Raw genomic sequence first — 25216 nt, forward strand, 5'->3', positions numbered from 1 at the left:
CGGGGCAGGCGCAGGGGTAGGGGCAGGGCCCGGGCCGCCTCACACACCGCCGCCAGCCACCGCGGCCCGGGCGCCTCGCTGCCGCCGCTAACCGGCGGGGAGCACCGTGAGAGGGGGTCGGGGGGGAGAGAGGGAGGGGGGGGGAGGAGGAGGAGGAGGAGGAGGAGGGGTGCGGGTGAGGCGAGGCGAGGCGGGGGGGGGGGCGGGGGGGGGAGCGGAGGGGCGGCGCGGCGCGGAGCTGCCGCCTCAGCACTTTCGGTAGAACAATGGGGCCGGGCGGGGGGGCGGGAGGGGCCGGGACGGGGCAGGCGGCGGCGGCGGCGGCGGCTCCGCTCCTCCTCGCCTCCCGCCGCTCCGGCGCTCCTCGCCTCACGCCGTCCCGCTCCGCCCGCAGGCAGCCCCGATGGCTAAGCAACCCCCCGAGGTGAAAGCGCAACGCGACGGCGAAGGCGGGCGGCTACCGCCGGCGGAGGGGCCGGGCCCGGCCGCGCAGCTGCGCCCCGGAGCTCCCGCCGCTCTGCCCGGCTCCGCCGCCACGGCGGGGCCTCCGCCGAGGGGCCCGCCCGCCAGCCCCGGTCCCTTCGCTACCCGCTCTCCCCTCTTCATCTTCGTGCGGAGGTCGCCGCTGCTGTCGCGTTCCTCCAGCGGGTACTTCTCCTTCGACGCTGAGCGCAGCCCCGCGCCCCTCAGCTGCGACAAGGCCACGCAGACCCCCAGCCCGCCCTGCCAGGCCCTCAGCCACTGCCTCAGCGCCATGGGTAAGATTTTTTTTTGGTGTTTGTTTTTTTTTTTTTTTTCGGGGGGGGGGGGGCGGGGTGCTGCACCCATCAGTGTGCCCAAAACCAGCCCACCAGACTCCCGTTGCCATCCTCTTCATCCCCTGCCTGGCAGCACCACCTTCCGCTCCTCACCGTCTTTTGGATTTTTTCCGTCAAAAGATGTGAAACGCAGCTTTTCTGTAGCCGCGCAACACACCTGCAGCGACACCTCCTGCATCCCACCTGTCTGGTGTTGCGGGGTGATGCTGGCTGCCATCGAGCACCCCGCCGCCGTGCTGGAGCTGTACCCTGGGCCAAACGCCCACCGAACCTGCGGGACGGTGGCAAAAGGCAGCGCCAGGGCCAGGGCAAGCTGTGGGGCACGCCGGGGGGCTGGCGGAGGGTGACCCAGCCAATTCGGGGCTGGCGGCGGGCTGGACATTTGCCCAGGCAGCCAGGGGTGTGGGACTTCTGCAAGCTGGCTGGGCCCGCCGAGCAAAAGTGGTGCTGGGGAACACCCACTCATCCAGCACTTTTTAAAAAAAATTATTATTATTTTTATTCTTTTCCGGGATGGGTCAGTCCCTGCCTGGGAAGGAGGGGACAGAGTTGTTTAATTCAGCTTCCTAGCCAGGGCTTGCTTCTCGCACGGCTTTACGCACTGCTTTTTGCCAGGGTTTGTGCACTGCTGCAAGGTAGGTGACTCCTCACTCGGTTTTTTGCTCTTGTTTCTTCACAAGCCACGTGGTGTCATAGGCGCTAGGGTCGTACAACTCCCGCTTGTTTTGGTGAGACCCAAAATTGGTGCTTGAAAGCAGCGTGGTGGCGGGCGGGCGTGTGTTTACATGTGGCTTACCAGGTAAGGCTGGGTTGAAGCCTCTAGTGGGGAAAACACGCCTGCTGGAGGTCCTCGAGCCATCCAGCGATGCCTTTCCCCTCTCGTGATTAATTCCTCTTAATTGGAGGAAACCTTTTAACTTCCGCTGGGCGAAACCGGGGGAAGGTAGAAGTGAGGCAGGTACTGCATCGGTAGCGCTCCTCGGGGGATAACAAACACCAACTCCAAGCTTTATATGATCAAAACATGTTCTTTTTTTGTTGTTTTTTTTTCTCCCTGGTTAATGGCTGTGGTTACAGCTGCAGAGGGCTTACTGTAATATGCCCTTAGGAAAGATTTTCTGACATTATTGCAGTAATTACAGCTTAATGCAAGTTTCACAACCTCACGTAGCGCAAACACACGTGGCACAGCCAGGCAAGGGTGCTGGAGTTCCTCAGCAGGGAGAGCCACCGCCAACGTTTTAGCAGCGAGTAACACTTTTTTGTTTGTTTTGGTTTTTTTGTTTGGTGCTCCAGGAAGAAATTGAAGTTTTCCCTGATTTTTCTGAGCTCCTGCTTTTTAATTGCTGTAGGAAAGCTGTTGAAATGCTGGTTTTAGTGGAGCTTTTCTTCTGTTATTGTTGCTAGGGGCATCATCCTAAACAACTATAAGCAAATGGAAAATACTCGAGCTATTTAAATGGGACCCTTGGCTACTCTCAAAACACGATTAAGCTGGGAGTGTGGATCTGCGGAGCTGTTTTATCCCTGGTCAGGGACTGCAACTCCCAGGCTGTGACTTACTGTGCAGCTCGTACGGAGAAGGGCTGTGGGTTTGCCCTGCACACCTCTTCCTCGGTCCCCTTGCCTTGGCGGTGTCCCGCTGGATGCGTGCCATTAAGTTTTCCGCACGGAAATGGGTCAGTCCCTCTGCAAGGAAGCAAAGGGTATGATTTTTTTGTTGTGTTTTCGTGCGCTGATTTTTATCTGTTGTAAGGCACTGACTGCGGGCTGAGAGATGGAGAGCTTCTCTAGGAAGCATAAGCAAGTGGCCTTTAATAATAATGATAATAATAAACAGGCGTTTCCTGTAAGCAGGAGCAGTTTGTGTGCAAGAGGTGCTCTCAGCCTCTCCCGTGGGCAGCGGTGGACTGTTTCCAAGGCTGGTAGAGCAAAGCAAGCTCATGCTCTGCCCTGAAGCTGCCTCTTGTAAATCTCGTAAAACCTTCCCCAAAGTTTTCAGTGCTGACGGCCCAAATAGTAATTAAGTGCTGAAAATGTGCCTGCCAGACAAAAAAGGTGGAGGCAGCCCTGGGGAATTACGGGATGCCTTCAGTTGTGTTCGGGTGTGTGAGCAAGCGCTAAATGCTGGAGGAAGAGTTGTTCTGGCATGGGAGGTGGCAGGCAGCAATGCTTTGGGCTGTCTTGCTTCTCTGACAGTGCAAGGGGGTACAGCCAGCCGCCTCCAAAGCCATTTTTGTGGTAAATGAGACGAAAGCAGCGAGGGGATATTCTCAGATGGGAGGTGGGAAGGGTTGCAGTGCCGGCTCCGCATATCTAGGAAGATGCTTTTGGGGCTGAGTAGGAAAGGAGCAGGGATGAGTTTGTCTCTGCCAGGGAAGGTACAAGGAAAAAGACGAACCTACTTTTTGCAGAAGAGTATGGCAGGGGTGGTGGTTGCCCTGCTGGGAGCGCTCGCCATAAAGTCACCCAAGACAAGAAACCCACCCTTTGGTGGGGTTGTGTGACTCTTAGACTGATATTTGAAGTCTTTGGCTCTTAGCAGGAGCTGATAATTTTCTTTCGCCGGGCTTTGTGTTCAAAGAGCAGCTCTGTCTAAAGGCACGGGAGTGCACGCAGGTTTTGGGGATGTATTTGGAGCAGGCGCCTGCAAGCACTCCTTAAGTGGGTTTTCCCAGTGTGTTTTCCTGCGCTGTGGAAGAGCGGAGAGAAGCAGCATGAATCTCTCCTTGCCTGCAGAGGAGGTCCTCTGGGTGTAATAGGTGAATTTAAGCGGGAGGGGAAGCCTTGAGCTGAGAAGCTGGCGATGTTGTTCCCGTTGCTCTCATTTCGGGAGCCGCTCCTGTTTTTCCCTGAGCTCCGCAAATGGTTCATGTGAAGCTGTTCTCCGAGGAGGTTTTCTCCAGGGAGGTTTGGATGACCAAGACCAGGAGGTGGAGGTGCAATTTGGGGTTGTTTGTTTTTTTTCTTCTAAGCAAGTACCACAGCATCACTGCACCAGTCCCCAGCTGGAGCATCCCATGGGCTAGAGTGAGATGCAGACATCTCAGGGGTGCTGGTGGCCTCTTGGTTTGTCCCTGTCCCCACGGCAGCCGTCTCGCCATCGGTGGCGGGCACCGGCTCGCGGTATGACTGGGGGCCCCCTGAAAGCACCTCTGACGGGTTTTGGGACCAGTTATGACTGGACCCTTTTGACGCCGCTGTTCAGCAGCACCACAGAAAGTCCTTTCTGAAAACCTCAGCCCGATTTCGCTCTCAGCCACCAACCCCAGCCTTCATCTCTGGAACGGATGAGCTCTTGGGTGCAATGCTGGGGCAGGGGGAAAGGATGGAGAAGGGGGAAAGGACGGAGAGGGAGCGGTACCTCTCCCCCACGCAGTTTTTCCTGCATCCCCAGGTCTCCTCGCATCTCTTTTTCCTATCTCCACACCTCACCCCCCCCCCCCCCCCCCTTTTTTTTTTTCTAGCTTAGCTCTTGCCGGGAAAGGCAGCCCGGGGCTGGCTCTGGTGACAGTGGTGGGATTTCAGATGGTTGCCCCGCCCTGGCTGAAATCCTGTTTGCGTTCCCGGCGCGCCGGGGTGGAGTATCGCGAGGGCTGCGCCGTGTTTCATTCACCAGCGAGGAAAATAAATACGCCGGGGCCGTCCCCGGGCAGGCGGCGGGTACTACTCCTGCACTACTACAGCGTGAAAACAAAACAGATCCTTGAGCCAAGCAGTGCTCGTTTGGCTCGGAAATACATTTTCCAGTCAGGTTGGAGCCAGGCTTTTATTTAAATTTTTAAAAAAAATTTTTTTTTTTTTTTTTACTGCCCCACTAATCCTTTGAATATTTTGAGATTGGAAGCTATTTCTATTCCCTTGTGATTCCTTCTAAGCTGTCGTGCCAAAACGCTCTGTTTTGTTTTGTGCAGTGGTTTTTTTGGGGGGGTTGTGTGAAGTTGTTTTATTTTTTTTGTTTAGATTGTGTGTTTTTTGTGGTTTTTTTTCCTTAAGGCTGTGATTCTTGCTTGGATCCTGCACTTGGGTTTACGGGAGGGGGAGGAGGCAGCACAGGTACCGTGTGGGGTCCTGCCTGGATCACACAGGCTGCTCCCTTCTCCCCTGGCTACTGGGGGGATTGCACGGTGGCTTTATCACATGTCTAATAACTTCTTAAAATGCAGACTGAGATAGTTATGTATAGTACAGTATAATTGATACATTAGCTCTTTTTTTCTCATATAAGCCAGCACTGTTTTCTTGCGTCGAGTTTATTTTCTGCTAAAGTGCAGGAAGATGCTGTTGAGAGGCGAGCCTTCCCGGTTCCCTCCTGCGGATGGAAAGTCCTTCAGTTTGCTGGAAGCATGGTTTCTCGGTGTACAAATCCAGTTGTGGCTTTCTTCTCAGTATGACAAAACCGATGGCTTTCCTTTTCTTGTTGGGCACTTCAGAACGGTTTGGGGAGGAAATGTGAGAATGTGATTAAACTATCCAGACAGGGTTTTTTTACGGTTAGAGAAGGAGCTGCTGCTGTGCCTGCAAGAAAAGAAGGTTATTTAGAAAGAGGGAAAGAGAAGGTTTTGCTAGGGAAAGAAATTGGAGAGTGGCATCTCAGCTTTCCTCCCTATTTAAGAGGGGACCAAAGCTTGGATACGCCAGAGGAGATGCTCTTAAGGGAAGCCTATAATAAAAAAACCCAAATGAATAAAGCCTAATTAATAATAATATAAAAATAATAAGGAATAAAAGCCTGTCCTGCAATGCACTTCTTACGCAACGAGTCCCATTTGTGCTGCATACCACGTGCAGGCCCCAGCAGCCTGGCACCTGTATAACTCCTAGGAACTGTATTTAAAAAAAATTTTTAAAGAGTAATTATTAAAAAAAAATAGTAGTAGTCTGTCGACTCTTGCCAAATTTAATAGAGTATTTATTTTTCTGTTGTTCATCTATTTCAAATGCTCTGGTTTTGTTCCTTGCAGCTTCCCGGTGGCAGTCTCACTCGCTAGCAGAAGACGTACAGCCCGAAATCTGGATTGCACAGGAGCTGCGGCGCATTGGAGATGAGTTCAATGCCTCCTATTGTCCAAGAAGGGTAACTTTCATCTTTTCACTTTCCATTTCTTTGCGCACTGTCTCTAAAAGGGAAAAGCTTAATCATCTCTGGAAACTAGTTCTGTGGTGAATGTTTCATTCACTCAAATGTAGAAAAGGATGCGCGGGTGGTTGTGTTCGCCAGGACGCAGGGGTGTGCTGCCTGCGCCGGCAAGTCATCTGCTGCTGAAGCATCATTAAATCAATTAAAAATAACCTTTAAATTGGGACTTGAGGCTTTCAGGTATGAAGTTCGCAGTATCTTTTGTAGCACCCAGGGCCAATAAAGTGTATTGCCGGACTGGGACTGGACCTGACAATAATGAGGAAGAAACTTCTAAAAGTTAAGGGGCAGGGAAAGTTTGGGTGTCTTGGGGTATTTTTGGGGTGGCGTTGGGAAGAGCTGTTCTGGAAGCAGTACCTGGCAGCAGTCAGGTGCTGGCACCGGTGTTTTTAGGGAAGCGTGCAGGGAGCGAATGCAGCAGCTTTTTGTGCCCAGCTCCCAGATCCCTGCTGCTGAGGATCACGTGCATGGAAGCGTAGCTGGAAATAAGAAGCAGGGATGGACTTGGTCTGATAACTTACTTTTCTTACAAAGAATCTGCCAGAGCTGTTTTGAAACATGTGAATTTATAAGACTGTAAACTCTCTCACCTTTGAGTGTTGCAACAAAAATAGGTGGCATTAATAAGAAAAAAAAAAAACCCAACCCCAAAACAAACGAACCCATAGAGATGAAGTAACAGTAGTTTTCCAAAGAGCATCGTTAGCCAGTAACTTGCCTGCCAGACATTACTGACGGCTGCATGTTCGTGCATGTGGTTTCTGGTCTATCAACTCACCCTTGTGCTCGTCTGTGGGAAGAGGAGTCAGAAGCATGTTAGGTAGCAGTGTTGGTGATGAAATGCTGACTGCCTGGATCTTTATCCGTCCTCCCCGGCTCATGAGTCACTCCTGCAGTGGGTTTCCTTGCCGTTCCCAGGGTCCGTATGGTGGATGCCTGTAGGCAGGGGCTCTCCCTCAAAATGGGTGCCAGGCTGCTGTGGTCAAGCTCCTTCTGCACGGCCTCTCTGCATCGCCTCACTGGAGACCTCTCCATCGGCTCCTTTTTCTTTGTAAACGCTCTGGCTTTCCTGACCTGCAACAAACTGGCGATAAGCTGTGTTTTATCCCAAATCTGGAACACTCGTCTTCCGACCTCCCCCATCGAGGCTGATTGCTCGTGATGCGATATACCCTGTTTTTTTGTTTAAAGGATGCTTTTTCAATGAGAGGTAGGGACCAAGCTGATCCTACAGGTGTTCAGAAAGCTGAAGGCACCTGGTAGCAGCAAGCTGATCTAGAAGGGCTGGCAGAAATGCAGAGTGCCATGCCATCCCTTCTCCCATTTCTTCACTGGCTCCTGGAGCAGTGCCTTAAATTTGGAGTGCAGGCAAGGCCTTTGAGCGCCTTCTGTGAACAGGTTTGTGATGAGCAGGAATGTCCTTCCTGCATTATCTCGTGGGGACCCGCTCCCTTGGTGCTGTCCTGTGTGGAGCCTTGCACACTGGAAATCTGCACTGTGTACGCCACACCACCGCGTACAAAACTGCGATCTGTGCTGTGTGATGTATAAGAGGGCGTGAATTTAATGGGGGGCTGAGGGGGCGTGGGAAAGGGTTTTCCCCACAGGTCCAAGAGGGTGGGGGTGAAGCCAGCAGCAGGATGGCATGAAGGTACCCGGTCACAGAGCATCATGCAGGTTTGCATGAGGCGGTTCCCAGCACTGCGGCCGAGTTTCCAACTTGCTGCCCCAGGGAGAGAACTGAAACACAGAGGACCACGTCCTGCTTGCTAGATGACATGAGCAGAGGCTGTCATGCATGACCCTAAAAACACTTTGTACCTGGCTTAATTAGCATCTGACGAATTCTTGCTCGTTGCACCCAGAAACGAGGAGGTTTCAGAGCATTTAAGCAGTTGCTGTAGAATTATTGTCCCCGACGTCCTTGGTTGTTGCTTCGTGGAAAGGTGTCTTTTCCTTCTGCAAGCAGCCTGGATGCTCTGGAGAAAGGGTGGTCGCTGCAGAGCTGGAGCCCTTGGGCAGGAGGGTTCGTTAGGACACCTTACCAGCATGCCTGGCTCTGCTGCTTGCTGGGGTTTGCCCTTTAAGCGTGAGGTTAGAAATGGGGAACTAAGAGCCCTGCCAAAACGGCACTTGCTGGGCAGGTCGGAGCTGTTGGACAGGTCGGGGCCACACGTTCCCCATCACGTTCCCCATCGGTGTGCCCTTTGCATGTGCTCTGTGCGTCACCCCCCTCTGGGGACAGTCTCTTGGGCAAGACAGTGGGGAATCGGACAACTCTCCATCCAGCCCCTCTTTGCCCTGACAAAGCTTGCAGGTCCAGTGAGCAGAGATGGCCACAGGACCCTCCAGCCATGGAGACTAGCTCCATGCTGAGGCTTTTGCCGGCAGAGGGTGGATCGCTTGACTGCCATCATGTGCCCCAAGCTTTGCTGCCCACACCCGAACTGCCTGCAGAGGTGGAAATGTCTCGTTTCAACTAATTTTTTTTTATACCACTTTATTAAAGAAAACCTAATTTTGGCATTTCTCTTGCGTCCTTCTCTAAGCCTGTTGTGGGTTTTTTTGTTTGTTTTTTCCTTGCTCTCTGCCGTGTTGGCAGTCAGGCAGTGCAGTGGGCTTAGCATCGTGCTGGTGGGGGGACAGTTCCCCGGGTGGGTAAATCCCACTCGTGCGGGGACCTGATGCCCTGGGGTGCAGGGATGCCCCAGGGTACCTGGCCGGAGGATGCTCGAGCATCATCTCTCCATGGTGACAGCTCCTGGCTGTAGGACTGCCTGTGTTACACCCCCGTAGTGGGGAGGGCAGTTTGCATATCGGTGTAAACGGTGTAATTTCTCTCTCTGGGGCATGCACAGGCATGATTTTACTGCACTAAAAATAGCCCGAATCAGATTGCTTTGGGACAGTATAGAGAGGGAGCAGGGGGACCTCTGGGCTGCTCTTTCACCATAGAAAAAAGGCTTGAAAATAAATACTCCTTTGGTGGTTGTTCCTTTTTCTTTTCATTGTACACTGTTGTGATTCCTTGCTCCAGGGAGGAGTGTTTTGCTGCCATGTCTGGCTCACCGTGTTTTGTGAATGACGTGGTGGTTATGCCTGGAGCACTCCGAACTAAAATTCGTGTGGCGGTGCCGCAGGCGGGGACCTGCCTGTGTGGAGACTGATGCTGCTCTTCTCACTGTGGGATTTTTATTTTTAATTTTTTTTCTCTCAGCCTTCCCACACTGTGGTTTTTAAAACCCTTTGACTGTGCTGGGGCTAACTGCTCCTTTGCCATGTTTCAAACCTCCTGGCAGCATTGCGCGCCTCCTGTGCCCACGTGTAGGGACTCGCACTTGTCATCCCTGTTGAGTGGCACTGTGGTGGCCGCCTTCAAGGCAAGCATGGCTGGGAGCGGGCAGCTTCAACCCTTTGAGTATTATAAAGCTTTTTATTGAAGGAAAACATGAAAGGTCACAGAGTTTATTTTCAGTCTTTGTGAAATGCTTGATTTCGCACCTCTGAAATATCTGTGTGGCACCGCACAAGGTGTTCGTAGCACAGGGGCTTCACGCTGGAAATTAGTCACAGTCTTGTTTGTTTTTTCTTTTCTTTTTTTTTTCTCTTTTGTTTTAGGGTTTCTTGGATAACCAGGCAGGAAACCCCCAGATCATCATTTTGCGCCTCCTGCGTTACATCATCCGCCTCATCTGGAGGATGCAGTGAGTGCCGGGCGCATTCCGAGGCATGGGGACTTGTTTACTCGTTAGGAAAGCCCGGGGAGGATGGACAGATGGACGGATGCAGGGCTCCCCACGCCGCCCGGCCCCCGCCTAGCCTCTCCCCCAGGATGCACGGTGGGGGGCCATCAGATGAGAGTGGACATCCCACGCTGATCTGCTAGGACTCTCCGATGCAGGATTTTATCCGAGAGTCGTGTTTACTGCGTTTCTCTCAACTCTTTTTTTTTTTTTTTTTTTTTTAATTATTTTTTCCAAATGAGTCTCAGCGAAAATATTCAACGGCAACGGAATAATTTTTTTGTCATCGTTTCTGGAAACCTGTCGGCCTGTCTGGGATAAACCCTGCAGCGGGGAAAAGGAAAGCCTGAGCCAGCTGATGGGCAGAGCCACCTTAGTTTGCCTTGCAGACCTTATCGCAGAGACTCGCAGAGCCCTCACCTCTCCCTTTGCCTCCTGGGCCTTTTCCCACAAAAAGGGATGGTGATGATGGAAGAAGGGCAGAGGGATTTAAATCAGCACTTCTTTTACCTGTAAATACCTAATGCTACCCCAAATCCACCTTCATTTGCGTCATGCAAATAGCCTATTTCCTGCTGACTGATTTTTTTTTTTTAATTTTTTTTTTTTTTTCCCCACACTCTGAATTTCAAGACTTAGCTGTCAGACTCCCAGGGTCCAAAATATCACAACCAACCAACCAAACAAAAAAACAAATCCACCAGGTTGCCTTTTTTTAGAAATTCTTTATATAAAAACGTGTGAAAACGCTTATGTATTGTATAATATAATATATAATGTTGGTGACTGAGTAATTCAGCAATAAAACGTTCTCGGAGGCAGGTAGAAACAGTTCCCAGCACACCGCAGCTTTGCACTTGGAGGCAACAGCTCCTGCTGCGTAACTTCAGGAACTGTTTTAACTCCTGGCTTGTACCTTGCTGTGGAACACAGGAGGATTTTTTTAAGGCGCTGGATTTTTTTTCTCCTGGGATTCTCTCTGTGTTCGGACAGGACAGCCTGGAGCAGGGGGATGAGCAGGATGGGACTGGCGGCCTGAAGACCCCAGATATTGGTGCGCAGGGATGCAGCTGGAAGAGGCGCCGAAGGATGCCAACCTGGTACAGATCCACCCGGGGACTTGCCGTGTGAGGTCCGCTCCCCACTGACTGCCACATCTCCTCCCAGACTGCCCTCCTTGCCCCAGGAAGACCCTTGATGCCATCCCAGGGCATCTCCCCTTCCACCTGGAGACCCTGCCACCTCCCTGGAGGAGCCCTGAAGGCTTGTCAGAAGAAGCAGGTCTGTCGCCTCGGACCCCCCATGGTCTCCGGTTCATCATCTTGCGGGTGGGTGGTTGCTGCATGGTGGGTGCTTTTGGAGGGGCGGCTGCTCCGGCTACCCCCATATCTATGCACAAATGTACCCCTCTCTGCCTCTGGAGCTGCCCCTTTCCTCTGGCTGGTGGAGGTGGTCCTCAAACCCACTTCCAAATGCCGCGGTTTTATTTCTGGTTTCACCAGCACCATAGGGAAAAAAAAAAAAAAAGAAAGAAAAAAAAAAAAAAAAGAAAAAAAAGAAATAACCAAACCCAAGCCCACAATAGCAGTTTTTCCTGCAATGCGCATGCAGGGAGAAGCTGTTGAGTGCCATGTGTGATTATTAGTGTTTTTAATGATGGACAAACTGTACAATCTGACCTCTATGCACTGGCTGCCTGTGCCTGTCGGGTAGGTGAAGAGCCGTGGTGTTGGTGCGGGGCTGCATGCCTCCCATTGCACTCCTCTGGAGGATTATGGAGCGATTTTTAATTTTTATTTTAAATTTTTTTTATTATCTTTTTTTGGACCTGCAAGGTGAGCATCGGTTGCAGGAGCAGGGGATGTTTTGGAAAGGGTATTTTGGAGATGGTGCGGGGAGAACCTTTGCACTGGTGGAGAGTGAGCGGTTAAAACATCTGGTAAGCTTGGCCGGGGCAGGTTCCTGCTCCTTGTCCCCTTGGTTTTGGCTCACCATAGGTGTGCTGCCCCAGCCGTGCTCGAGCCATTCCTTTTTTTCCTGTAGTATTTATGTAGAAAACCCCAGCAGGGAGGCTGCCACCACAGGTTTCCCATGGGAACCTGTGTGAAATTGCATGGCTGTTGATAAAATTAAAAGAAAAAAAAATAAAATTTGGCAGCAGAGGGGGAAACCAAACAAGCTTTTTTTCCTAGCTGAGTTTCATCCATCGTCGGTGGATGAAATGGTGCTTTCGGGTCTCGCAGCCTTACAGCATCCTGGCACCGCGCCGCCCAGAATGTGTCCCTTGGACTACACCAAAGAAACGCCAAGCACTTTACCCCGTCCTCTCCGCTGGGCCACCCCAGCCAACAACAGAGACAAAAATTGTGTTAATTTTAAGGGAAAAAAAATGAAGGTATTGGCACTGCCTGCCTGGGACTTCTCCACAGGAGGTGTTCCTAGCCAAAAGGTAGGCATAGGAAAATTAGCCCCGAAAACCCAGGTTTCACCCCCGTAGAGTTGTGAGGTTTAAGGAAAAAAAAAAAGCCCCAAAAGTCCCTAAAGAGAAGAATGGTGTTTTTAAATTATGATTAAGCTCATTTTAGCCACATTGGCTGACTGCTCTGGGTCATTTTAAGCATAACCTGTGGTCTCTGTTCTGCCAAAAGGATGTGATGAAGAGTTTTCCTTGGTTGCTGGGAAACCAGATGTATTCCCGAGCGATCTCACACAATGCGTTAATGCTTCTCCTCTTTTCCATAACTGTAAATACCTGAATATTTATTAGAGTAGGGCACCGTATTATTTTCATCATCTGAGCCAAATATCTGTGTGCAATGTATTTCCTTTCCTTTCTCTCATGTAAGTTTTGTACAGCTTATAAATAAGAAAAAAAAAAAAATTACTTTTTATCCCTAAACTTTTTTAGAGTTAAACTTGGTAAATACTGTAGATTCTTTTTTTTTCCCCAGTGTAATTAATGCACTCTACTGTTCCATAATGCTGTAACTTGTAGAAATGTTGTATATTTATTTTCTGCTTATTTAAGTTCCTGTAAAGATTTTGTTTCCCCCTTCTCTCCTCCCTGCCCCTGCAATAAGTGATGAATCACCTTCCAAAGCACTGTCTTCTCCTGGCAGTGCAACCGATGTGGTTTGGATAATGAGATTTATTATTATTTTTTTCTCAAAGTGCCTAAGTCCCACTTTCCAGTAGTGATTTAGGCACACCCAAGACTTCAGCATTAGTGAAATTCGGTGGGAATTTGGCTTCTACATCCCTGTGATTTTTGCCAGTCTCCTTTCAAAGCCACATTTTCTTCCATCTCAGCCACTTTCCCTGGACCAGCTTTAACATCAGGTACCGCCCCAGCGCACATGGATGTGCTGATGAATCACTAACTTGTTTCACAGGACCCAGCGTATGTAGCATTTTTACTGCAATTTCCCTGGCTTACTTGTGTTTTGCACTGATGAATTTTAGACAGGGTAATTGCCACTTTACTTGTGCAATACTGCTGTAAATAACTGCAGATCTTTTTTTTTTTTTTTTTTTAAGATGCAATCTTTTATGTTCTTAATATGAGTTTTATATGAATAAAAACTTCCAACTATTTATCATGAGTGCTGTTTTCTTTGGGGGCTTGAGGATCACCTGAGGAAAGGCTGGGGAGGGGAGATTTGCTGCTTTATCACCAGTTCTCCCTGTTTATCACCTGTTCTCCCCCAGATCCAGGATGCGGGTGCCTACCCGGCGTTTCCCTCTGCTCCGAGGGGCTCTGAAGCTCCTGGGACACTAAAATGCATTTGTTAAATGAAGCTGGTTTGTAAGATGTTGCCTTGAGTGTTCCCAAACCCAAAAGTGGCACCACTGCTGCCCCAGCTGGGAGTGCTTGGGGTTTTTGTTGGGTTTTTTGTTTGGGTTTTTTTTTTCCTTTTTGCCACATTTATGGGGCTCTGCAGACATGGGCTGCATCAATGGGCTCAAACCCGACTGCTGGGCACCTTCCTGTGCCCTCAGAGCATGCCCTGTCCCCAGTCGGTTTTCACAGGTATTGAAGAAGTTTGGGGAAGCATGGGGGTTTATTTTATTATTTGTGTACTACTTTATTATTTTTTACTTTTAAAAAATTATTTTATGTTCTTTTTATTTTATTATTTTTGTTATATTATTTTTTTACTTCATATTATTATTTAAAAGTTGAATCAAAATCTGCTTGTGAAAATTACCATCCAACCTTCCTTCTGCCTCAGCCCTCCATCCCATGTCTGCACCCCTTGTCTGACAGCCGGGTACCCTGGGGAGGAGGGGATGCTTCCTGCGCAGATACGCGGTGATGGCAGAGGTCCTGAAATTAAGTGGGGGTGAGGGGGTGGCAGGAATGAGTGTGGGATGGGGACGGGCCAGCTGAGGCATGTGGGAATGGCTTGGGTTGCTCCCCTTGGACCAGGGCGTGCATGCTTCTTTTGGAAGACCCAAATAAATTGTTTTAAAGGCTAATAAGGAAAATAAGAGGATCGATACGGTTGTCATGGAGGGAGGGAGAGCATTGCATGCCAAAAACAGGGCGGCGGGGGGAAGGTGGGACCTGCAGAAACGTCCAATATTTGAGATGATCACCGCTGAGTGCCCGCATCCCTGGGCTGATGCTGCTTTTCCCCCTTCTTGCCTGGCATCCCATATAATTCCTATTTTGAAGGTCTGCGGCAACGCTGCAGGCACAAGCCAAGCCAAAAAGCATGGTTGTGGGCTCAGGGCTTGATTTTTTTTCTTTTGCTCGAAGGCGATAAGCTGCTGGCCCATGCTGGGCACGGGGCAGTGGGGGAGAGTATTTTTAGCCGCTTTCTTCCCAAATATCAGCTGGGCGGCCGGGGTTTGTGTTGTGTGACGCAACACAGTGGGACTGTGCGTCAGCTGGGAAGGCCGAAAGGCAGGAAGAAATTGGGGGGAAAAAGCAGACTGAGAAGTCCCCTGCGCAGGAAGTTGCAGCCAGAGCCGGGTGCTGCTGTGCCAAGTGTTCCCACACCCCGGCACCCACCAGCTGAAATGTATTTAAAAACAAACCCAAAAGTCCTACTTGACAACTTAAAAAAAATTCTGGATTTTTTTTTTTTTTTTGTTCTTGTGTGTGTTTCAAATTACAGAAGTTCCTGAAAGGGAAGTTTATTGGTTTCAGGTGCTATTTTGGGGGCTTCTGTAACTCAAAAAAAAAGGCTTTATTGCCCAGCCGAGGCTCTGGCAGCTGCTGGCCCCGCTCTGCCCATGGCTCTTTGGTCCTGTTGGTGTTTGCGAGCCCACCGGCTTGTGCAGGCAAGCTGTCCCACCTTGTGCTCTCCATTTATCTTTGCCATGACTCATGTTGGCAGGATCTCATCGCCTGCCCGAACCCGGTGACCTTGACGAGGCAACAGGGAAGAGAGACGCTGCCCCGCCGGCCACAGGCAGTGGTGCAGGGTGCCGGCGGGATCTTGCTTCTCGGCATGGCCATCACCAGGTCTAGGTTGGCCGTGGCCAACTCAAAGGTGGTCATGGCCCGGGTTGGCCGTGGCCAAGATCAAAGGTGGCCGTGGCCCAGGCTGGTCATGGCCAGGTTCAGGTTGGCCATGGCCAAGTCCAATGTGGTCATGGCCCAAGTCCACCAAAGACATATCTGGGTCCTCCACAAGCGACAGGCCCTTTCTTTCTGTGGTCTTAAATTTTTGCTTTAGTAACTAATTAAAACGACATGCAATTTTGTTTTAAGGATGACAAACTTCCTTTATTCCTCAAAAAGGAAAAAAAAAAATTTGCTCATGGAAAAAGCCATCTGAAAGCTTCACCGCGCCAGAGCCCCATGTCCATTGGAAGGAAGCCTTTCTACACTCGCCCCCTCCCCAAACACTCATGACTGCCCTGGGCACACACTGTTGAGGACACACAAGACCTTGGCCTGGCCAGACCGGCTCCAGCCTGGAACATTCCCACATCCCTTAACCCCTACCTGCCTCAGCAATGACAAACAACCCAACCCAACAATGAGATCCCCGGTTGGCTGCTAACATTATGAGTAGCACTCACCGGGGGGGGTTTGGGGGGCACACAAGCCAAAGCACCCATCAGACGTGGGCTGAACATCATGGCTTTGGCAGAGCCGAATGGCCAACAGCTGCCATGATGCGGCCATCCAGTGCCACAGGAGCGACAACGCCATGCTGCCAGGCTCTCGATGTATACATTTTTTTTTTCCAATGACTCGCATCTGACCTTTCAAACACCTGTTCAGCCTTAAACAGCTAAAAATACCCACCGAACTTTGCATTTGATTTTCATATTGCAACAAAGCTCACTGTTTCCAGCAAGTTTTCTTGTGTTTCTGGCAGGTTCTAGGATGGTCAACCTCTCCTCTGGTCAAACCCAGTGGAGACAGGGATGGGAGATGGCTGGCTGCAGGCAGGGTTGCTCAGGCTGCCCCGGCTTGTGGCCAGGGAGGTCCCTAGAAGCAATAAGGGGGCATTATAGACGCTATAACATTATAGATGCTATAACGGGGCTGGGCATATATTTATATGGTATAAGACAAGGCCAAGGATGGTAGGACCAAGGGGACTTTCCCGCTGCCCACCAGCAAGGGCTCTGCAAGGTGCCTGCAAGCCACTACCCAGCCTCTGCTGCCCTTCTCGAGCATCCCAAACCTCTTCTGGGTCTTTGCCAGGGACTTTTAAAAATTACGACCTGCAATGCTTAAGCTACCCTAGAAAAGTGAGACTACGGGGGTTATTCCTCTTGGCGACACCACCATACCTACAAAGGCTGGTCCTAGGGAGCCAAGAAGAGCTCAGATGCTGCAGCAATGGCTTGCTTGGTGCTGCATGGCTCGTTGGGGCTGGGGCTGGGTGCGGGCAGGGACCCTCGCGGGGATACGGGGCCTTTTCTTCCCCGATTTGATGAATTTCTCCTCGCCGGCCTTTTGACAGGCTCGTACATTAATTTTCCCATGAGGGCACGCAGGGAGCCTTTGCTTCCCAGCCTCACGGGCTGTTAATTAAAACATGCTTCATCTCGGTGCGATTACGGACGTCATGCACCAAGCAAAAAATTTTTTTGACAGAGACATAATTATCTTGGATATTAATTAGGGGAAATAAAGTTGGAAGATGGCAATAGCCATTCCCTAAGGCGGGGGAACGCGCACAGCAGCAAACCACAGCTACCCTGAGCATCCCCTCGGCGGCACGCGGCTCCACCGCTAATTGGCTCTAATTGGCGTCTCTGTAACGGCGCAGGCTGGAAGACGCCGGCACGCAAGGAAGGATGCGAAGAGGTAAGAGCAAAGGGAAAGGGCAACGAGAGTCGCATCTCTGCCTCACCGCATCCCGACGTGTCCCCGCACCACTGCTGCCACCACAGGACGGCTGCACGTGGCCCCATGTTAAAAAAATAAAGGATTTTTCTGAAATCCTTTTTTTTTCTCTTTTTCTTCTGAAACACACAAACTGCCAGAGCATCGGAGGAGGAGACATGGGGCTGGGGACGTGGGGGTGCTGGGGCCCCCCGGACCTCAGCATGTGCCAGTGGCACAGCATCCCAGTACCCATCCCTCCCGGGGCTGGCAGCGGCGGCAGAGTCCTCCCGTCAGCCGGGGACGAGGGGGAACAGCCACGAGTGCCTGACATTAACATTCAAATTACTTATTGGCAGAAATGGGTTTAAAAATAGTTTTTTTTATGACAAACAAACTAACCTCATACAGGAAGTGAGCTGCAAATACTAAAAACTAGTATGTTGTAAAAGAGCTGGTAGAGCACAGAGCTGCCCCGCAAAACCAAAAAAACAACAACAAAAAAAAGAAGCAGTCAGGGGATTTTTAATATTTTCTTGGGTTCTTTTTATGCTTTCCCTCCTGGCATGGGGCAAAGGGGAGAACTGAGGGGGCGAAAGGGCAGAAGGACCCTGTGCTGCTGGGGGATGAGAGAATTTCTTCTCTACTCCTGGCCCCTAAAACAAAGGCAAAGCCCGGCGATGCGCAACCGGCTTCGCGATGTGAACCCTGTGTTTTAGTGCGCCTGGACTTCAAAAAGCATTTGCTTCTGCTGCTGAAAAGGTTAAGCAGTTTTCCTACCGAAACCCCGAGTGTGGGCTGTGAAAGAACATGTTAATGAAGAAAATTTCCCCAGGGCTGCTCTTTTATTATCACCAAAGCCATCGAGTTTCAGTTTGAGTTATTTGTATTTATTTATAAAAACAAAGATTAAATAAGTAGAACAAAAACAAAAACCTCATCCTAATTTCTGAGCTAAGCCTGATTTATTCAAACAAAGAATTTCCCCCCCCAGCAGGTAGCTGCAGGCTGTTTTCCCCTTTGCTTTGAGAAAAAAAAAACCTGAGTTACCGGCATGCTTCATACGAAATATATTTAAGGTTTAAAAAAACCAAAACCGAACCCATTCAACTGCCCTTGTTGGCTGCAAAAATGAAGATTTTAAAAGTCACCGGGCTGGTGTGTGTGTGGGGGGGGGCATGGTGCAGCTGCCCAGGGCAGGTGCAGGCAGGGGCTGCCTGCTCTGGGTGATGCCGGCAGCGCTGCCCTGCCCGGCAGCAGCCCGGCCACTGGGTTCAGCCACGGTTTGGTCAGAGAGCTTCTGATTTAAGAGCGAGAGAGAAAAAAAAAAAAAGAAAAGGCATTTCTCTTTTCATGTGTTTTCACTTCCATCGCGAGAGAACTGGTTAAAAAAACACACAAAAAAGCCCTTCAGTGGTCTTGTAGCCTTTAACGTGTTGTTTTTCTACATATTTTATGTTGTTGGCTTCTGTTATCAGTCTCATCTGCAATTTGTGGCCAATTCTGTCATGCTTTAGGCAGACATCTTGTTCCCAAAACTGTTTGCAACCTTTCAGTGACGGTACAGCCTCGAATACAGGCAGAGAAAAGCCACAGCACAACGAGAAAAAGGGCAGATTTAACCCCAAAATGATCGTTTGGCTGAATTTTGGTCCCAAAGGCAGAGATGAGCCCCAGGGCAGTGATGGGCAGCATCGAGCTAGCCCCAGCCCACTCCCCTGCCCTGCCCGAGCATCCTCACTTTAATTTGAATTATTTGCATTTTTCCCATCCCAGGAGAAGCCAAACCCATCCCTGCATAACCCATTGGATTTTTCCCTGTCCCGAACAGCGTTTTCTGCCGTAATTTCCCAGCCATCGGCACGAAGCCATCCCAGCCATCCCGGCCGAGCCCTCCTTTTTTAAGCATGGCGTGGATTAAATCAGTTGAGCTGATATTTACCACCGAAAACAAATGCCGCCAATCTAGCACCTATCAATATTAATAGCGAAACCAAAAAAGCAAATTAATACCGCAGGACGAAGGTATTTTTTAAAAAAATAAAATGAAAGTCATCCAAGTGCCCGACGGACTTAGAGAGCAAAGCTGGAGCGTGGGAGCCAATTTTGGCCACTGCTGGCCCTTGTGGACCAGGAGGGCTTAAATCTGGCATTTTTTGGGGGGGTGGTTAAACTGAAAGGAAAGGCTTGCAGCCGCCCCCCTCCCGGTTCGGCAGTGTTTATGGCCGGGGCAGTGCGATGCTCGCCCGGGTAGCCAGAGAGGGAAGCGATGCGCTGCATCTCTGGCGAACCCCCGGCTTTGAAATAACCAATTTTGGGGTTTTTCAAAGAAATAGCACGCCCGGCGGGGCAGCCCGGCTGGGGGAGGAATGAGACATTGTGAAACCCAGCTCCTTTTCCTGAGGCTGCCGCTGCCGTCAGCGCCGGAGCCCGAGCCCTGCCCGAAAAAAACTCAAACGGTTTCCCAAAGCAGAGGCACCGAAGGGGCGTTCGCCCCTCGCCGGGAGCTGGCCACAATTTTGGCCTCCCCGGCGCGGGGCACGGCTGCTGGCTGCCCCCCCGGGAAGGGCTGCCTTCCTCCGCCGGACCACTGCAGCCCCGAGCCTCTGCCCCCCGGGATGCTTGGGGAGGGGGGTCCCGCAACCCCGCTCCCCTCCCCGTCCAAATTTACCCCCTATTTATGCCAGACACAACTACATCATATTTTTTTGGCCAGAATATAGACATACATATATATATTTTAAAGTCAATCTCTCAGGGCTCTCCCAATGCTCTCTCCACTTCCTGTGACAAAACAAAACACGCTTCGTTTGAAACTTATTCTTCCTCTATTTAGCGCCGAGAAATAATGACCAAAAGCACCCCAAAAAACCCACTCGGCACCCTGGTCATCCCCTGCGGCCGCTGTCCCCTTCCCACGCCTTCACCCCACCAGGCAGAGGATGGAGCCGAGCTGAAAGAGCATCGGCCAGGCAAAGAATCACTTATCAAGATATTTAATTCAAAATCTTCCCCGCGGAGGGCTGGATGTCAAGCTGAAGGTGAATTTCCACTTCACTATTTTCGTCCCGCTGCTGTTTAACTCAAACGCTCCCCCCAGCTCCAAGTCATCATTTTAAAACCAGAGTCAAAAAGCAGCTAAAATAGGTAGGGTTCAATAAATTCGGATTTTGACTCATCTTTTTCTCTGCGGCGTGATTAAACACGCCGGCGGTCGCAGTAATATTTGCCGCTCGGCGAAGGGGAGCACTAACCCCACTTGTAAGATTGAGAAAAAATCATTTTAGTTTGACTCATGTGGAAAGAGTGAAACACAGAGAGTGCCCTGAAATTGGGCTACGCACCAGGCTTTTACTCCACCATTTATCACACATGAAGAAACCAGAATATCGGACAAATTCAGCCACGAATTTAACAGCATTTCTAGGCAGCCGTGGGCTGCAGGCTTCCCCGTCTGCAAATGCACACGGTTTTGCTGCTGTTTGAGCATCCTTTGGGCAGCCAGATGAAAGAAGATGGGGGCGAAATGAATTTGTGGTTGATCTGATTTTGCTCCATCATAATTTTTCAAACGATGCTCGGTCTGTTCGGGGCGGGGGGAATCGCCTCCTACCTTGGCGAGAGACGGGTTTTACCCGAAGCCGGTAAAATGGTAACAGCTGGCTTGAAAATGAAACCCACCTGGAAAATCATACAGGGACTTTCAGGTGGGTTTGGCAATTTGCCTCTCTGAGAATTAATGTGAGAAAAAAAAATATTAATAAATGAGCCCCCGGAGGAATTTTGGGGGCTGGTCACTGCCGTGTGCTGGGTGAAACCTAAGCCTGGAGAGCAGAAAATGGGAGTTTTCTGTGCCCTGGCTGCCAGCAAGGAGGGGTCCCATGGGAAATCCCATCCCTGCTCCGGCAGGACGACCGGGAGCATTGATTCCCTTTTGGGCTGCATCCCGCCTGGGTGCTCCCGGCATACCCAGCACATCACCCGGCTCAACCTTTTGCTGCCGCCCGAGCCAGGAGATGCCAATCTTTTCATCAAAGCTCGCTGAAAACAAAACTGAGAAACAGCTTGTGGTTTGACAAGAATGTATTTACATAAAAATATATATTTTAAAAAACCTTTGGGGATGGTGAGAGAAGGTGCTCGCAGTGTTTGTGAGGTCCCTGACATTTAAGCCGAGCGTGGCAGCCTCCCATGTTACCCACGCCGAGCCCCACGCGGGAGCCACCGCCAAAGCTCCTCCTCAGGCCCGGCTTGAGTTTAGAAAGGCTTCTTGCTATCTCCCCATCGCATCCCTCGCCAGACAGGACAAATAGGGGCCATCAGGAGGAGCAAGGAATTAACTCCCGGGCATGCATAAGATAAGAAAGCTGCATCCATTTCCTTACATTCCAGCCCAAAAAGCCAGGCAGGGCTTAAAAAAACCCCAGCCAACCCCCCAGAACAAACCCAGTGCTGGGTTTTTGGCTGCTCCCCTGCTGCCAGCTGTGACGCTTTGCTCATTTGCTCGGCACCGCGACAGTACACGTCAAATACAAGCGTACTTGTATTTATTTCCAATCCTTGCATTTGTTTGCAATGCTTGTATTTCTTTGCAATGCACGTATTTCTTTGCAATATTGTATTTATTTGCAAGGCTTGCATTTGTTTGCAATATTGTATTTATTTGCAGTGCTTGTATTTGTTTGTAAGCACTGAATTCTTTGCTTTCTGACAAAAAAAAAAGAGGGTGAGAAGGTGTTGCCAGATCCGGGCAACCGGAGGGACCCACCAGCCAGGGCCGCTGCCCGTGCAGTGCCGGCCGCCGGCTGGCCCTCAATCGTGGGGAGCCGCCGGCGAGCACCCTGCCCTGGCTGTACAGCCCGGCGGTTTCTTTCGGCAAGCCTATTCCCTCTTTTCTGAGTCATTCTGAGATCGCTTGACACCTCTAGCACACAGACAGCGAAAATACGCTTTTAGAGCAAAAATTGGTGGAGTCGGTCCCTGTAGAGGCGCGCGCTGGGCGCGCCTTGCCATCTGCTGGCACGGGCTCCCCGCCAAGCAGGCGCTCGGGTCTCCCCGTGTCCCGGTGAACGCAGCAGCACCGGCGAGCCCTCACGAACAGCACCGAGCTCAAGGAAATACAGAATCAGCTTTGAAACCCTCCCGTCGAGCGGCACCTCTGATGTCCTGAAGTGCCGAAAGCCTCAAGATGTGCAGCCGCAGCTTTGTGCTCAGCAGCATACCTCCTGCACCTCCGTCATCCCTCTGGCACCTCCTGCATCCCCAGCATCCCTCCTGCACCCCCAGCATCCCTCCTGCATCCCCACCATCCCTCCTGCACCTCCGGCATCCCTCCGGCATCCCTCCTGCATCCCCGGCATCCCTCCTGCACCTGTGCCCCCAGCATCCATCCTGTGCCCCCAGCATGCCTCCTGTGCCCCGTCCCAGCACAGGGACGTGCTCCCTATCCCAAAGGGCTTGCAGCCTGCCCCGGCAGGAGCTTTTGGGAAGCGGCTGACGATGCTCCCAGGAGCCGCCGAGCCCGGGCCCTTTGGGGGAACATTGGGGCGGGAGGTGGGGAACCCCTGGTGCTGCCGGCCCCGCCGACACCTCTGTCTTGGCGGGCCCGGCGGCTGCGCCGGCCGCGATGTGCGCGGCGATAACGGGCGCAGGCAGCCGCCTCCCCGCCGCTCTTTCTGAAACGCCCCGGCGTCGACTCGGCTCTGGTGGGCGTTTGGGATGCCGAGCCCGGGGAAACTGGTCTGAAACACTCATTTCAGACCAGGCTATGCAAATAAATGGTATATCAGGCTAAACCCTCCCACCTGGGGTCAAACCACAGGCCGTTCGTTATAGAGCATCGCCGGGAGGCGCACGCCGCCTCGGGCCCCGCTCCCCAAACCCGGTGCCTTCCTCATCGCGCAGCCGAAGGGGGAGCGGGGCGATACCCGGGGCGGGGGGGCTGCCTTTAGCCCAGGGGACAGTTGGCAGGGGGGCCGGAAAGGTTGCCCCTCCCCAAAGCCCCTGGTGCCAGCGCTGGTCTGGAGCCCTCCCTTGCTTCAGCTCCGGTAAAAAAGCGCTTGCTCAGCACTTCTGCTGCACCGGCTTAGCTGCTGGAAGCTACAAATCACTCCTGTCAGATGGGGAACGGGGGGGGTCCCCGGCCTCTTCCCTCCGTTATTTGTTATTATCGCAGGATAACATTGCTGCCAGCAGAAAAACCTCGCAGCGAGCCAGCCAAACCTGCCGCCTCAACCAAGTGCCAAGCCCTCTGCCTCCCGGTTGCCGCCGCCTTTCCCGGCGGAGCGTGGCTTCGGGCCGAGCAAACATCCCACATCGCCATCGCCCCGGCTGCCGTCCCCGCAAAACCCAACGGGGCCGGTGACCCTCCGGGCGCCCGCGTTTAATAAAGGGCAGCGAGAGAGATGCTGACCTCCCCGGCAGCCCCGGAAGGATGCAGCGGGCAAGAGAGTTGGATGAGAGAGGAGCAAATATTTCGGGATACCCGCAAATATTTTGGGACTCGAGGAGTCCCGCGCCATCATCTCGACTCCGCTGACAAAAAAGCTCAAGCGTAGAAAATATTTACATGTCGTAGGGAGGGCGGATGGCAACGACCTCGAAAGCACCCGCTTCATCTCACCAGGGTGCCAAGCACGGTGGTGGGGACACCCCGTCTTCCCCTCCCCCCGCTCTCGCAGGGCTTTGAAAAGGCGCCGGGGCTTGACAAATACCAGTACTGGGAACCAGCGTGTGCCTCCAGTGGGTGCGGGGGACGCGCCGGAGGCTGCCGGCAAGGGCTGCGCGCCAAAGCTCGCCCCGCCGCCGCGCGCGCCCGCGTCCCGCAACCACCGAACCCTGAAGAAACGTCGATGTCAAAGCCACGGCGCTGCGGGCGCCTTCGCTAATGAGTAAGAACGAAATCAGTGAAAAGCTCCTAACGAGAGGAGCGTGTCGTCGGCGCCCACGAAATGGGAGCGTGTCGGGGCGGGAGGTACACACAATGCTGCCGGCCGCTCGGCCGGCCGTGGCCGGCCTGCCCGTTTCCCAATTTTACTCCGGTTTTAACAGCCACGACGGCCAAGCCAAGGTTCAACCCAGCCTGGTGCGAGGCCCCGGCGAGGCTTGGGGGGGCTCTGCCCCACCGCCCCATCCCGGCTGCCGGGGGGGACTCGGCGCTCTCCAGGCCGCTGCCGGGGAGGAGGCGGCAGCGTTTCGGCAGCAGCGCCGGGGAGCGGGCAGCTCGTCCTGCTGCCATGATGGGGAAGAGACAGAAAATAAAGAAAACACGGACAATACTGGAAATATTAAAGATACGTTGAAAATATTAAAAAATATTTTAAATGTTGAAAATGATGAAAATGTATTAAAAAAATCTTTTAAATGTCAAAAATGTTGAAAATGTTGAAAATATTACAAAGTATTTTAAATGTTGAAAATGTTGAAAACATAAAAAAATCTTTTAAATGTCAAAAATGCTCAAAAAGTTAAAAATATTGAAAAATCTTTTAAATGTCGAAAATGCTGAAAATATTTAAAAATCTTTTAAATGTCGAAAATGCTGAAAATGTTGGAATTACTAAAAAATCTTTTAAATGTTGAAAACGATGCAAATATTGAAAATATAAAAAAAATTGAGAATGTTGGAAATATTGACAACGTTAAAAATATTTAAAAATCTTTTAGCTGATGAAAACGTTGAAAACATTGCAGATATGGGGGGCGGGGGGGGCTGGAGGGGACGCTGGTGCGGCTCCCGGCCCCCCCCCGCGCTCTCGGGGCAGCGCGGAGCGGCGCGGAGCGGCGCGGAGCAGCGCGGAGCGTCTCCCCGGCGCAGCCGGGGCCATTTCCTTCTTACCAACCCCCCCTGCAGCCCTCGGCAGGAACTGCCCCGCGCAGAAAGTGCTGGAGAAGGCGAGTTTTTCAAAAAGCAGACCCCAAACCCCACCAAATAAACCCAAAGTGGCTTCCCCCTTTTTTTCCCGCTGTCCAAATAATCCTTTTCTTTTTTTCCGCTGTCCAAATAATCCCTTTTTTTTTTCCCCGCTGTCAAAATAATCCTCTTTTTGTAAATTAAACCCCCGATTGGCTTAATTTATACGTCTGTTTATAGGGACATACGCTGCCTTCGTGCCTGAAAAACGCCTAATTGTCTTAACTAATGACAGTATTTGGAGCAGAGGTTGCAACATAAGCCAGGACTAACGAAGCACAACTTTAAACAGGAATAATAGAAACT

General features: G+C 51.5%; 1 protein-coding gene and 1 long non-coding RNA gene across 6 annotated transcripts in view; one reads left to right on the plus strand and one right to left on the minus strand.

Annotated features, from left to right (window-relative positions):
- Positions 1–13295, plus strand: BCL2L11 (BCL2 like 11). Of its 3 annotated transcripts, XM_030023015.1 has the most exons (5): positions 1–106; positions 395–758; positions 5783–5895; positions 9577–9662; positions 10695–13295. In XM_030023015.1, the coding sequence occupies exons 2-5, from the start codon at positions 404–406 to the stop codon at positions 10738–10740; spliced, it is 600 nt and encodes a 199-aa protein (XP_029878875.1). In that variant the 5' UTR covers positions 1–106; positions 395–403; the 3' UTR covers positions 10741–13295. The 3 variants fall into 3 exon arrangements, with proteins under 3 accessions (XP_029878875.1, XP_040981387.1, XP_029878876.1); XM_041125453.1 differs by having other exon boundaries at positions 9577–13295; XM_030023016.1 differs by lacking the exon at positions 1–106 and having other exon boundaries at positions 301–758.
- LOC115344951 overlaps positions 10977–25216 on the minus strand; it is a 24587-nt gene continuing 10347 nt past the window's right edge. For all 3 annotated transcript variants that reach the window (XR_003924692.1, XR_003924690.1, XR_003924691.1), the window contains exon 4: positions 10977–11190. This is a non-coding gene — a long non-coding RNA (uncharacterized LOC115344951). The remainder of the gene's footprint in view (positions 11191–25216) is intronic.

The sequence above is a fragment of the Aquila chrysaetos genome, chromosome 8 (genome assembly GCF_900496995.4).
Source record: "Aquila chrysaetos chrysaetos chromosome 8, bAquChr1.4, whole genome shotgun sequence".
NCBI classification, from domain to species: domain Eukaryota; kingdom Metazoa; phylum Chordata; class Aves; order Accipitriformes; family Accipitridae; genus Aquila; species Aquila chrysaetos.